At 41.0% G+C, this 15,873-nt stretch overlaps 1 protein-coding gene across 1 annotated transcript in view; it reads left to right on the forward strand.

Annotated features, from left to right (window-relative positions):
* The first annotated feature begins 5,651 nt into the window (after positions 1–5,651).
* Positions 5,652–15,873, forward strand: part of pdzrn4 (PDZ domain containing ring finger 4) — a 43,609-nt gene continuing 33,387 nt past the window's right edge. The window contains exon 1 of the mRNA XM_063460579.1: positions 5,652–5,720. Coding sequence (XP_063316649.1) covers positions 5,652–5,720 — 69 coding nt within the window. The remainder of the gene's footprint in view (positions 5,721–15,873) is intronic.

Raw genomic sequence — 15,873 nt, forward strand, 5'->3', positions numbered from 1 at the left:
AATGAAGCACTTTCTATTTTGAATTTATTGCAAAGTTTCTTATTTCAAATGATAATCCCAGCTCAACAGTTTGGGCTGACAATGTTAATGCTGAGAAATATACATGAGTATCAGGATATCGTAGCATTTAAAATGTGTAAGTATGAGCTGGAGATAACTTGGAGTCTACAGTCTTCTAATCCATGTTGTTCCAAGGAGTTTTTTTGTGAGCTTTGTCCAGTGTGGTCGGGTTCAGGCGACTATTTGCCAAGTCAGATAAATTTAGCACTGCCTGATCTTCTTTGGTTGTTTAATAATTCTTGTAAAGCTTTTGGGCGTGTTTGGGTTTTTTCTCTATAGATTGTAAATAACAGATGGGATGGATGTAGCAACCATGATGTCGGAGCCCACTCTGGATTTTTATTCACAAAATTAACATATTAGCTGCTGCCTGTCCTTACTAATGCTGACAGGTAAAACACTAAAAGTTCACTAACCAAAACTGGACGACAAAAGGTCCAGGTTAGTGGTTTGATTTAGCGTAGCAGAGGTAAGGCCTAGCAAGGGGATAGCTACAGCTGGTGGTGTTTACAGTGCAAATCAAGGCAGTGATGTTATAACAAAATGCAAAAGGGTGGGTTTTTTTAAAAAACTTTTCTTTTCTTTTCCATGCTGTGATCACATTGATATCATAGCTCATTTGGGGCATTTTAACATAAAAGTCTGTTGGGACTGACTTGCTTGCAGACCAACTTGAGGAAATTAGGTTTTTGGCACTGCTGTGTTGGCTCGTTTTTCAGCTTTTCAAGTTGTATTATCATGCTGCAGTATGAATCCTTCTCTGGAAAGATACAAACCAGGAGACAGCATGTTTCTGTAGAGTTGTATTTCTCCTTGGACACCGATGCTGATTTACCACGAGTGTCCAACTCCATAGTGGCAATGACTTGCTCTACTGCTGGCTTGATACATTACAATCTCATCTGCTCGTTCGTCTCCTTATATAAAGTCAGAATACTGATATGTCCAGTCCACTCCAACAACTTGTCCCCTGAGACCACTACTAGACAGCCTAAGACAGTAATGGCGTGTTACAGTCTTTATTTAGAAAAATCTGTAATGAAGTAGCTTTTCTCATGTGACCCAAGCCTGATGTATTGATCGTCTGATGGTGTGGTCACTTTCGGTCTGCCTGATCGCGCTTTAGATACAACTGATGTAGTTTCTGGGAAACGTTTTAGAGTGCCATTAGAGGCCTTCAATGCTGGAGGTACATTTAGCTCCCTAGTCATTTATGTGTTTGTCAGCAAATCTCGGATTATGGATGAACCACAGTGGCAGTTTAACCAGAGTCTGGTAATATTGGTAATCCTTTGGTTAGACTGCAAACATCAGCACTAAAAGAGATTTCGAGGCACTTGAAAAAAGTAAAAAAGCTAAAAGAAAATCTGAAAGTTCATTATTTGGTGATATCATCTTGAAAAGTCACCTTCAGAGAACAGGAAACACAATGACCTCATCAGAATGGGACAAAAGTGGTCAGAGGGAAAGGGTTAAGTGTTATCTGGGGGGATGTATCTGGATTTGCTCTGACACCCTTGACTGAACAAGTATGGTCCCTGTACCTGCATGACTAGTGATAAGGACTATGACACATCTGCGCTCTCTGCTCATAGTCTTAGCGGTGACAGCTATTCGTCATGCAGGCATGCTATATCTGCTTCTTGACTAGAAGTTCTTGTTTTTCCATGACACAGCCGCTGCAGTAGATTATGTGGCAGTATAAACTGTCTGTTGCAGAGGAAATAAACTGCATACCATGTTTGCTTAGAGACAAAGGGTTTTCTTGCAAATCCTTACAAATGATCAACAAAGAATATGTTATAGTGTTCCAGTTTACTTGAAAAAATGTTATTTTTTAAATTTGTGTTGAGCTTACGTGAAAGAAATGTGTCTATACATGTATTTATTCACAAAGAAATTACATTTTTTTTATTATGCTAGTAGCTTAGGCTCACATTGAGCATCCTCTTGTTGACTGTTCTGTCCATATTTTGGTCCTGACTTACAGTACTGCACGGAAGTCACAAAAATATTCAGTTTGTAAGAAGCCAGACTTTCTTGTCTTTTTTAAATTGGTCTGGACCAGAAGTTTGAAGCTTTCTGAATGCCTTTCAAAGCTTTTCTTTAAACATTAGCTTCTTTTTCCCTTATTTGCAGTCCAGTCCTTGAGTTTAATCATTTTTCAGAGGATTTTTTAAGCCACTTAACTCTGACCTATGAATCATTCAAAAATAAAAAAGTTGTTCTGCAAAGGATAAACAAATGTTGTGATCAATCTATATTAAAATATAACACAGATTGGCAGGCATAAAGTGGTGTTTTTTCACAAACAAGGTGATTTTCAAAGAGATTTTAGCCCAAAACTCTGAGCAGGGCATGTATTGTGTTCTTAAGAATTCAAGGAACTAAGCAAACGGAGGACAAAAGAAGCAGCAGACCTAAAGCCATATCTTTAAGAAATAGGAATAGATCCGGCAAAGACCTGACACAGGACCCAAGCAATCTATCTACCCCTCTATTTGAGCCATCTACCGTTCACTGAAGCCTCATCAGATATGGTCTCAGAAGAAGTGCGGTTGTCTTCCTTAAGGTAGTGAAGCAAGGAGAAAAAATTGCAGTGGCAATAACTCTTATACAGTGATGAATCCAGATTGAAACTTTTTGGTCAAATATTGTAATATGTCTGGAGAAGGTCAGGAGAAAGGTACAACAGTGAGCCTATAGCCATCTGTAAAACACTGTAGGCTGTGCCATGGTTGTGGGCTGCATTTTAGCCAGTGGTGTTGAGATTAAGAACAGAACAGTACCACCAGATTTCTATCTGCAGGACTATCTGGAAAAAGTCATGATTGGGAATGGCTTCAGTTTTCAGCATGACAATCACCCCACACACTCCCAACACAGTAAAACCAAACCTCGATAGAAAAACAAGTCAGTCATGGATTGGCTTCCCCAGAGCTCGGTGCTCAACATTACTGAAGCAGTGTGGGATCATCTTGACAGAGAAGGGGACAAAAGGCAGCCAACATCCAAAGAATCCAACATCCAAAGACATTCATTGTCTTTCAAGAAGGCTGGAGAACTGTTTCTGAAGACTACTTGAAGAAGTTACATGAAAGCTTGACTAAGAGAATTCAGGCTTTTGCAGAATAAAGGTAGCCATTCCAAATACTGACTTTCAAACTTGTTAGAATTATTTAAACTCAGTCTTTTATAAATATAAAGAACCTCAAGACATTTGCACAGACCTGTAAATATCTTACTAAGTCACTTAGCTGCTAAATATGATATAGACATGAAACATCCTCAGAGGACAAGTCCTGCTGTTCACTCAGTGTTCACTATACTTTTCTGCGTTCACTGCGTTTTAAAATATCGCACATCACATTACACTAAAATAAAAGGGTGACCACAGTGAGTATTTTATCTGCTAAACACCAGCATGTTGGTAATGGCACTGTGAGTGTGATAGCTCATAGCAATCCAACCTGCACTTGGCATCCCATCTGGTTTGGACCCAGGAACTGCCAAACCATTTCAGGCCCTCCCTTTACTTTTTACCTGTTTTATGGTCAACGTCCCAAGGGAATGTGCCAAGTGTAGCATGGAGGGGGAAATTTGGCTGATATTTGCAAGATGCTCTGATATATATATATATGGGTCTTCCCACTATTAGCTTATTAAAATTGTCTTTTGATACGGAGATTAAGTTCTGTCATTTGTTAATTTTCACTTCCTGCAATGGGAGGAGCTACTTGCTGCATGCTTTCATAAGGATGTAGCCACAATTGATGATATTTGATTCTGTTTTTTGGTTAGAAATACAACTTTCTTCTTTTTTTGTAGCTACCTTGGAATGAAATAATCCTTTCCTTTAATAATGCTGGGGCTACCAAAAGATAACTCTCATGCTGTAGCTGCTACAAGCTGATATGCATTGTATGAGTGAATTTCATAGATATGAGCATTATCAACAGTTTACAATTTGCTGGATGAGTTGAGCAATAACCTTTTATCATTATGCTGATAGAAGGATATTTTAGGGCATACTTGCTACTGTATAAACAAAATTGCTAGTAGAGGCTTGTAATACCATTGCTGAACTCTCAATTTATCTTAGCAGCATCTCTGAGTTTTCCATCCTCCTTTTTTCTTCCTCTTTCCTCTCATCCATTCTCTCTCCTTTTTGTTTCCTCACCCCTGTAGAGATGGACCAGTTGGGCTGGAAGCTAATTTGAAGCCAATCAATACTAGTCTGTGTTTCTTCCTGTGTATCAGCCCAGTCCAGTGCCCTTGTCTAACTGCCGGCAGAGAGAGGGAGAGAGGAGGGGAGCATCTGTTTCGTGACTAACGCCCTCTGACTGTAAATCTATGGCAGCCGCTAAACACCACTCCTCCAGCCATTGTGCTAAGTGCAAAAGACTATCTGATTGAATCCAAATTAGATTGATTTCAATGCCAAATCCAGTTGTTAAATGTGTGGACTGACAAAAAGCCCTCTTAGGAACTTGATTAACTGCCTTCATGGCATTTTAACTGATGTCTGAGGGGTTTTTTTAATTATAGATTGAATGTTTGGTTGAGTATGTACACACAGAAAACTAACAAATGTACTTTACGGCATACAAACACAGACGCTAGTGCAGTCTGCACACTAGCGCTGTGCAATACTGCAAATTTTGATATTGGTCCGATACCAAATAAATGCAGGGCCAATATTACTGATACCAATACTGATACTGATACTTTTTAACATGTAAATAAGAGGGAGGGGAGTTGTAAATGTGTATGTCTCTAAAGCAGTTTGGGTCACCTTCTGTTATTTAAAGTAATTTAACCCAATTCACTGGACTACATATCTAACTTAGAGCATAGATAATCCATCCAATCATGCAAGTATCAATACTATGGATATTGGGATCTGTCTGCCCACCTTTACTACACACACACGCACGCATGCATGCAGCCTGTCCTTCCCTTTGCTTACACGCAACAGCACTGATGTTCAGAATCTGACTCTTCCCAAGATAAGAGCAGTCCCCTCCTCTCTTTTTCTCCCAGCCCCCTTCTCCTTAAACAGCCAATGAGGATGCCATCTATTCATGAGGTGGAGTAGGAGCAGCCATGTGTAGGCAGCCTGCCACAGGAGGAGGTGTGACTCCATGAGCCAAAAGTGTGTGTATGCACAAGAGTGTGCTCACACTGAGAGAGGAGGTGGTGGAGTATAGAGAGTGGAGGGAGAGAGTGTATGTAGGCATGCAAGTGAGACTCCAGGGAAGGAGTGACAGGCAAAGAGGGGAAGAAAGCCAGGTGCGTTTTACTCATCTAATTACTGATTCACACAACACAAAAACACTTACAAACACACACTCACTTCACAAACTGAAGGTAGTACCTCCAGAGCCTGCGTTGAAACAGTGAATTGAAACACGTGTGTGGTGCGCTCAGAGCGACAGAGGGGATCTCTGAGGATACACGGATGAGAAAGAGGTGTGGGGGAGCCAAGGAAGAGGAGCCCGAGTGTGTATCGCCCAAGGGGGAGTTCATACACACCGCAGACAGCACACACACTCCAGCGGGCACTCGGCACTGTTTCCCTGACAACTAGAATGGGCTGCAATTTGTGCACCTTGCAGAAACGGGAGGAACACTACAAACTGCTCTACGAGATCGCACAGGTAAGTAAGACTTGAAGGAGAGTGCGCTGGCGGCGGCGGAATAATCATTGCCATAAAGTTAATGACAAGCAAAGGTGACATTGTTAATGACGGTGTTTTAAAGGGATCGGGGTCAGGGTGAAAGAAAAAAAATCTCAACAACGAGGATAAACTCAGAAAATTGAGAGCAAATCTAAGAAGGGAGGTATAGGAAAGCAGCCGGGTTGAGTGGGAAACCCGGAGAAGAAAAAAAAGACAGGGTGCATGAGAGAGATGCACAAAAATGAGTTTCTTCCAAGCAAACAGGCAAAGAGCCAGTGGGTGTGTGTGTGTGTGTGTGTGTGTCTGTGTGTGTATTTCTTTACTCCATCAAAGTGAGTGAAGCTAGTTATTTCTCCTCAGTAGCAGGAGATGTGAGAACAAGTTCAGCTCTTCTTCCCGAGCTGGCTCCGGGGGAATTCATCACATCTCCTCTGACTGTGACTGTCTAGAAGCAATACAGTTCAAAGCACAGCCAGCAAATGTGTTCTGCTGTTTTCCTTTGTGTTGTTTGTCAGAAATGGACTTCTGTGACCTAACATATGATGGGATTTTTTCCTGTCTGCTGTCATGTTAAAAAAAAAAGGAATTGTTCCAATTTAATGCTCAAGTGAAAGTCCTAAAATATAGAGTGAGAAATAAACACATGATTAAGAAAAAAAATGATCATTTTGTCATTTTAGATACTAATGATGTCAGCGACTCTTTGGAAACCCTGCATTACTGTAAAATGTGGTGAATGAGTAACTTGTTATATTGTACAGTGCTTGGCTGTTAGACAGGGATTGTTAGGTGGGGTGAATCTGCTGAGGAAAAACATATAGCCAAAAATAAATATTTTCTTTGACTCCTTTCTGGAAACTGTTGGGCAGCATTTCAGCAGGTTTCAGGTGTTTAAGACAACTTTAAACAGCAAGTAAAGGTTGGATAACCTTGTAATTTTCAGTTGCACACTTTACATCACTGGGAGGAAACACGTGTTCTGGATCATCTCTGTTGTCGGGAACAGTGCTGGCAAACATCGGGCCAAAATTCATTCATCATTTAGTATCTTACACTGTTACAGACAGCAGCGAAACTAGATACAGCATGATGAGACTGAGCAGTGTTGTTGCACGCCAGTTCCTTTTGCTATGTAAAATATACTGTAATCATATACTATCATCCAGAATGTCAGTCTGAAAATATTTATATATATATATAAATATACATATACATGTGGGGTTCATACTTTAAATGTCAGCTTGTTGTCACTTAGTTGATGTTAATGATGTTTAATGACGACAAGGTAGCCGTAGGCGTCTTTGTTATGACCTCTCTAAAATGGAACAAATATACTGTCATTAATGTAACTTTCCACCACCGCATGATGCTGCTTTTATGAGCCTTATTCACAGCGCTGCAATCTCAAGCTCGTTATGCTTTCAAACTAAATGCCCCCATGCTTTTAATGAGGCAGTGGATGTTTGTGTTGTCTGCCTGGGCGGAGTGCAAGAAAATTGGTCACGTCAATTTAAGAGAAACTCTAGGAGGTTGCGGCTGCTTTTGTAGGAAACTGTTAATGGACTTGCACATGCTTGCCAAAACAAAAGGCGTAGCTGTGATATGTTGGAACACTGAATGCAGTCAGTGCAGTCAAAGAGGTGTTAAATGGATGTAGTCAGCAAAATTATAAGATTATGAGTATACAAGCATTTAAATCATACCCAGTTGCTGTCTTAAATGTGTTTATTATTTTAGATTAGAGGATTGATATCACTCTAAAGTTGTGTCCAAGCAATGTGGTGAGCAGAACCCATATAAAGCAGCGGTCCCCAAGCCCCGGGCCACGGACCGGTACCGGTCTGTGAGTCGTTTGGTACTGGGCCATGAGAGTTGAGGCTCAGGTGTGAAATTCATGGTTTTTAGCATTATTTTTTAAATAATTTTTAGCGTTAACTTGGTTAACCCTGGGTCTTTTCCTGTGTGTTATGAATAAATCTTCTTTTTTTTGATACCGGTACTGGTTTTATTTTGTTATATTTATCCGTGACACCTTAAAGGCCGGTCTGTGAAAATATTGTCGGACATAAACCGGTCCATGGCGCAAAAAAGTTTGGGGACCCCTGATATAAAGTAAATGACTAGGGATTAAATTGCAATGGGCGGGACTAAAGCAACTACCAATGAGAGTGCAGGATACCGCTGATTGACATGTGACCTGATAGTACATATGTTACAGAGTTACCCAGGTTAGCCCTGCAACAGACCTGGATGGATGGATGGATGGATACTTAGGCAACCAGATACTGAAATGTCCACAAGCAACTCCTTTCAAAGCAGCGCAGGATGAGCGTGGACGTAGCATAATGCTTGCATAAAAAAATCTAGCTGGAGTCTGATTCCATGCACAGATAACACCATCATCTCTAAAACTCTAAATTTATGTACACAACAAATAAGAGCAATATTATTTGTTTCTCTGTGCTTCCACTGCTCTTTGCTACTAGCAAAATAGCTGCGGTCTTAAAAACCTGTAAGAAGAGTAGATTGCCAAAAAAAGATGGACATCAACATTGTGACATCACCAACTGGTTTATGGAGAACCATTTAACCCTTTAATGCCCGAATGATGAAATAATTGCCAAAAAATTTCTGACATAAAAATAAAAAATTTAATTTTTAGCATATTTTCTTTTTTCTATTTTTTGCAGTTTATTGCTTAAAAACATATTGTGCTGTATTTTTTAGGGATGGGGGGGTTGAAGGGGAAAAAAAAAAATCACACTGATGATATAGAAGTTTTAAAAACCAAAAATCCTTGAAGCCACAAAAAGCCTTGAAGTTGAAGTTTAGTATAAGGTACAGAATGTTACTCCTCTTTGCAGTCAGAGGAGTAACCACGTCTGGCCATTAAAAAACTATCAGGTTTAAAGCCCGATTTAGTCTTGTTGTACACCTCACGATCTTTAAATTTCTTTTCAGAAGAAATTTCAAAAAGGAAAACTCCACAATTTCTTTTATTCCTGTTTCAAATTCTTCTCCTGCAGTATTAATCCTGATATGGAGGGCTTTTTTCTGAGTGGCGACACCTATTGTTCATAAGATGACTGCAGTAAGTCTGGTGTGCCATCAAGTACCAACATAAATGGTGAAGGGCTATGGTGACCATACGCAGATGACTCAACCAAGCCTGGTTTAGACCACCTTTCCTTCACTTTTAGGCCCAAAAGCTATATCCATCTTTATACGTCTACATTATAGACATGACATCATAAGAGCAAATGCAATTCACTGATTATTACTGTTTTATATGCACTCATCCAAATGTCAGCAAGAGAACAAAAATGCATGTCTCCCAACACTTTTTTTTTTTCGATTTGCAGTCTAGGACTGCACCACTTTCACTTTTCAAAAGTTTGGCATTGCTATGAATTAGCTTTCAAATGGCACCAAAAGGAAAATAAAAGAGAATAAGCCCACAGAACAGATAAATAAGGCATTTTTTAAATTTAGAGCAAATGTAATATAAATCACACAATTTGCATGGAGATTGGCTGGAACTAACACAAAAAGAAACCCCTATGCTTCCCTCCTATTTCAGCATCACACTATTGCCTGGGTCCTGGCACCATGGCAGATGTCCAAGAGTAATATAAGCCCCCCTCCCCCTTACTGTTAAACGCTCGGTGGTGTGCATGTGGCAGTCGGCGGACACCTACAGTCCTCATTACCAGTGTGAAAGAAAGTGGAGGAAGAGAAAGATAGAGGGCTCACCAGGCAGTAAGTGTGTCAGTATGACTTTGTACCAAAACTTGAGGCTGAGGGGATTCTGCAAATCCAGAGAGACTCCTCAACAATCCCACTGTCTCTCCTCCTTTTATCATTCCAGACTCATTTCTTCTCCTTCCTATTTCATACTTCTCCTCTTCTGTAACCTTCATTAGTCCCGCTCTCCCTCTGACTGGCTCCCTCTCAGCAATCTGTTTCTCCCCTCTCTCATTTTACTTTGGCACATGCACAGCGCTGCAGACTTTAAATGTGTTTCTGTTCTGTTTTACTTCCAACAGTGCTACCCAACAGGACACCACCTGCTCATTAAACAAGTGAAAAACTGAAGGATGCTTATAAGATAGCTAAAGCGGGGCTTGGAACAGGTGCATAGTGTTACTGGACTCGTGTTTTGCATGAGTATTTTTGAAGATGCTGCGGTGCTGTGTGTGTTGCACTTTTCATATTTAGTGGCCATCTAGGTGGCTTTTGATTTTATTATTTAATTCAACTCGGTGTTTTTACATATATGCTCCAAATCACAAAAACAGTCATCTCTAGGTGTTTTATTTTGTAAGGTAAAAACACTAAGGGTGCAAAACTCCCCCAAATGAAGCGAAGCCCTATGAGCTAGCACTTGGCAACAGTGGGAAGGAAAAACACCATTTTAAGAGGAAGAAACCTCTGGCAGAAACAGGCTTGGGGAGGGGCAGGGAGTGTGGGGAGGAAGACAGGACAAACAAAACACTGTGGAAGAGAGCCAGAGATCAATTATAGCTAATTTTTATTATGGATTAGTGCTGTATAAACACATAGTCATTGAAAAAAAGGTAACATTACTCCTACTGCCGTATAATTAAGAGAGGATTTTAGGGTCACCCGATCCAGCTCCAACTAATTTCTTTTCAAATTTTGTCGTAGGATGTGTGAGTAACTATTAGTTTTGTTCATTAACTTTCTCTTAATTCAGATCCAGAAAGAAGCTTACAAATGTTAGTGGACCAGCTCAAAAAACATGGTATTTGATGCTATGACTTCAACCTTAGGGAGATAAGTATGATCAGTTATAAAGAACTGGTTATGCTAGTTTTAACTCTCTCTACTCCTTGAAAGTCTACTAGTAGTATTTCTGTTGTATTTCACGCCTGTGCATCAGAAGTTAGTGAGGGTGGCCTCTGGCTACACAACTACACTACAAAAAAGCCCCAGAAACTATTCTAAGGTTGTCAAACCACATCTTTACTGATATACACTGATGTGTAAAAATTCTCCATTAAGAGTACAGGGGAGACTGTGAAATTTCATCTTTATGGGGGAAAGAGTTAAAGGTCTAATAATAACTTCCTTTCTTATAAGAAGGAGTTAGATTGCCAGCTAGGTCACCAATTATGTCTGTCACTACAACACCAAGCCCATACAACCACAATCTCCTGGTGTGACAGAGCCTTTAGGGACTATGCGGATGAAACACTTACAAAATAGATTGTAGCTATTTTGAAGTTATGGTAATGGCTTGCCCCTGAAAATGGTCATATTGTATAATACATGGGAACAGAGGACTTCAGAACATTTCATTTAAAAAAAAAAAAAAAAAGACATAATAGAGCATTTTAAAGGCCAATTCCAGATTTCAGCCTGCAGGCTTTGCTGCTGTGTGCTACACCAGTGGCTATCTGTGTTCAGACAGCTGCACTTTTCTGACAGGACTGCTGGCTGCTCGACCCCAGCTGCCCAGCGGCCGCTGGGAGATTTATGACTTTCGTCAGACAATTTACAATTCAGTGTTTCATTTGTAATTTTGTGCGTGAGTGTGTCTGCACTCTCCCGCCACAGGACTCCATTCACTATGTTGCAAATGCCATTCTGCGGATTTTGCTTGTGGCTGTGTTAAATCGTTCTAAAGCCTCTGGCCTTCAGACTCTCATAGGGCCTGTGTGCTTTGTGCTTTTAGTTGTAGCAAAGTCAGCATTATTTTACCAGACAATACTGACTGTGTGCATGTATGTACGTATATATACATACATACATACATACATATACACACACACACACACACACATACATACACATACACACACACACACACACACACACACACACACATACATATTTTTGTTTTTTTAATGAATTAACTTATTTTTTAATGATGCAACAGCCATTTGCAAGCCGGTGCATTATTCCCTCATCTACATAATCCAAGAGTGTTTGCAGATAAACTCCTGCTGTGTAAACCCTCGTCTAAATAGATGTACATATTGTAGATAGTCCTGCAGATTTAGCTAACCTGCCTTTTTTTGTTTTGCTTTCTTTGTCCCACCCTGTGATTGTGTATTCCACCCTAATTTCCACCTGTATTTTTATCACTCAGTCTTCCTTGTGTGTATTTATAGTCTCACGTCTTCCTCCGTCCTTTGTCAGTTTGCCTGGTGTTCCTGCCTTTTTCCTTGCCTGGCTTTGTTGATCCCACTGTTTGTCACTGTTCTTTGTGCTTACTTTTTGTTTTCATTTTGGATTTTGCCGTACCTTGTCCCAGCTTTTGTGTTTTCCTGGATTCTTGATCAGGCCCTACTAAAGACTCCTTTTTATTTTCTCAACATGCCTGTCTGCGTGTTTACATTTTGTAAAGCACATACCAAGCACATTGTTTTCAATTGTATTTGCACACAGAGATGAAGTATATACATGAGCAGGATACAAAACTGAAAAAAGTCACCTGTGATTTCATTCAATGAAGAACATTCAGCCCATTTTTTTATTTCAGTCCAGTGTAATGAGACACTTAACTTCTAATGGCTGATACACTTGTATTTCCACTTGCCACAAAACAAGAAAATCTATAAGAGTGCATGATAGCAAGAAAATAGTAAAGGTTAATTAAAATTACAGTTATAACAGCTAAGTATATAGCAGTGGTTTAGATTAGTTAAAAACAAAGAAAAAAACAGTCTTGTAGATTAGGTGCTATTTTGTGAACTGTGCATGCCATTGTTTTTCCTTTATTGATACTGCACTCTTGAACCTGTAAAATTACATGGGGCAGTTACTCTGCATGAGTGCCTTCATTTAAAATAATCACACCCAGCAAACACCCCTGAACTGCAGGTTCTGTGGTGCAACAGCAAGCCTGCAACAAACGTGGTCAGAAGGCCACTTTGATCCAAAGAGTGATCCAGAAAAGCCCACTCTTACAAAGCAAGAAATATTGTTCATATTATTGTAATAAACAAAGCAAAATGTATTTTCTCATACAACACATCTCTGACTGACAACTCATGAGGTCATGAGATGGTTGTAATCAGACACCCACCCAGTCGGGGAATACTCATTTTTTCCAGTAACCAGTAATTACAAGTTGGTAACTGGTACCAGTTGGTCCAGTGGGCTTATGTGAAAGGGGCCTTAGGTTAGTAGGATATAGGATAAAATTCTGAATATTAAAGGTCACAAGCACAAGTCCAGTACACAGTGAGCAAGATGTTTTCTTTGTTTTCTTTTGTCTGAACTGATAAAAAGAACTACTACTAAAAATAATACTAGAAAGTCCAGTCAGGCAGTGATGTAGAATCACAGATATTGGCACTTTTTTTCTTTTGGGAGCCTAAATGTTTGCTGAGCACTGGTATAATAAATAAGCTAGAAAAACAGATGATACCACTGAGCAGTAAATAGTCATTCAGAAAAGCCTTTTAACAACAGAGAGAAGCAGTACAGTACATGAGACTTCCATACCGTTTACACCCTTGTTATCACACTTCATCGTCTCGGTTATAGCACCTTGAAGTTACATTTGTCCATTTTCCCCTCCTTTTTAACTAGGCCAGCCTTTTTTGCAGGCACGCCCTCCAGAGACAGATGCTGTGCCTCATGTCCAGCCTGTTAGACAGCATGAAGGGGGCTACAAATTCACCCCTTTCATCCTGCCACCACCTATGGTATCCAGCGAGTGCCACAGAGCAAGTGAGGGTGTGGTCAGACCCACACAGCCGTCACCTCCATATGGCTAAATCCGACCTCAACCGTGACTTCATCCCGCCGGTGTTGCCTGCGAGGTCGGAGCTTCTTCTCAACCAGTGTAGAGATGTTCATAGGTGAACATGATCAATGAAGTTGTACTAGGTGGAATACACATAACATAGAGGTCTGGGATTTACTAAAAGGTGGCATCGGTGATGAATGTAATCTTCTGCTGCCAGGCCTCAACTTTTATTGATGAGTTTGGGCCAATAAATGAGTCACAGAGGAAGAAAACAGTTTCCTTATCAGAGGAGCACAACACACATGCTTCTTTTGTCTATATCTGTCTCCTTGATGGGATTTCGAGCTTTCGCAGGAAAGTATCGGCTGAACTGACCTTTCCATTTTTTTCTTGCATTTTTTGGGCCCAACAAGTTGTCTGTCTGACTGTGTGGGTCACTGAGTTTGACCTTTCCACCTGTGACTGTAATTCCACTTGACAAGTCTTTCTCTCTCTCAAACACACACACATGCACAGTTACGTGCACTTGCTGTGTGTAGTCAGAAAAAGAGAGGTCTCTGTGCTGAATCAATGTGTACCTGCAGGATTGACTGCTTTTATGATCTGTCAAATTAATTAGCAAGACTTGTATTTCCAAAAAAACCCAAACAAAAAACCATGTTAATCTAGCATTATGGAAATGAACTCTGCTGCTAAAGACAGGTCATCTGGTGTCTTCCATCATGGTTATAGTTGCTCATTGGTGCACAGCATGGTGATAATACCACATGATTTAGAGGTGCATATGGCCTCGTCGCTGGCGCTGTGGGTAGCACGTCTTCTGGTCGCCGGCCAAAAGTGGAAACAGGAAACGGGCGATCATTCAGTGCCAGTTTAATACAGTAAACAGCGTCCTTGTGTCGCACAAGAAACAAATGAAATATGTGGGATATCTTTGATAATAAATACAAGTATGTGTGTCTCTGTGTGACTCTGAGCTTAGCAGAGTGTGGTGGACTGAAGCATAAGCGCATTTAATGTTCCTTTTTCTTTCTTTGTGCATCTGTGAGCAAACACACGCTTTTGTCCCTGTGCTTGTGTCTGAGGGGGAGTCACAAAGTCAGGGGAAGACAGGTCCAGTGTGTGTGGTGGGGGAGGTTGCGGGGGCAGTAAGAGTTGTCGTTTCGCACCACCGGCCAACAATCTCCCCCTGTGTTGGCTCTGATAAGCCCAGGATGAAAGCCCTTTCTGTGGGCAGAGTGACACTCCTCGCCTCCCTCCCCCTGCAGCCCCTCCAGACGAGGCAAAGAACGCACACATGATGCGCGTACACCCAACTACACAGCACGGAGGTAGATATGCCCATTTGCGTATCACACAAGCAGAATCGCAGAGGCCATCCATTCACCAGCTTTACTGTGTTTGTTCCCCTCCGTTTTCACGACTGTGTAAAAATGTCATTCAAGCCCTCAGCATCTGACAAGAGGACTTATCAGTTGTTATCTGCCTTTCCCTGATTACCATACTCACTGATCAGCCAAGTGGCCTGGACAAGATAGAGGGAAAAAAAGGGTGAGGTGGAGGTAAAATTGGAAGGGGAAAGCCAGCATGAGAGAGAATGAGGCAATTGAAAGCAAGGAAATGTGAGTTGTCCATCAATAAGTCTCCAAATTCTCCTGATTTTTTCCCTTGTTAACCTCGCCCTCTCCAAAACACAAAGTGTCACCCTCCTCCTCCCTCCATCACTTATCAGTCACCAGACACTGTTTCAAGTCCGTTCCGTTTGGCTGCCCCTGTCTGTCTTTTTGCCGGTTTGTCGCTGTCTGTCTATCCGACTCATTAATACACTCTGGCATAACCCCACCGTCGGAGGTGGCATGGATTTTCTGTAGACCCTGGAAGGAAGAAGATAGCAGTGGAAGACACAGAGGCAGCCTGTCATTCACGTGTGGCACAGAGAGCCAGTAATTTTGTCTAGTCTCAGTGTGTGTGTGTGTGTGTGTGTGTGTGTGTGCTGTCAGCCAATGACTGTTATACAGTCTGAAGTCAACCTTGTGCCAGAATAACCCAATAATACACCTTATGGCCACACGCTGCAGGCTATGTTTTGTCAGGTTAGACAGATGTTATGACGAACCATCTGGAGCTGTTATGGATATGTTGCAGGCGTTTGCTCCTACACACTGCTGCGAAAAATGCACACATACGCATGAAATATGCAGAAAATACTCCTCCAGACACTCGGCTGTCACAGCAAGGGGGGGGGGGCACTGAAACGCAACTTCTGAGACATAAAAACCTCACAACCTTCATGTTAGTGTAAAATTTCTCTCGGTCTTTGGAGAAGTTCATTGGCAGAGAAGGTGTGATTCTCATCTGAGACCAAATTTAAGTCATACTTTTAATAGTCAAACATCCTCTTTTTAACAG

This window comes from Pelmatolapia mariae, linkage group LG17, assembly GCF_036321145.2.
Source record: "Pelmatolapia mariae isolate MD_Pm_ZW linkage group LG17, Pm_UMD_F_2, whole genome shotgun sequence".
NCBI lineage: Eukaryota > Metazoa > Chordata > Actinopteri > Cichliformes > Cichlidae > Pelmatolapia > Pelmatolapia mariae.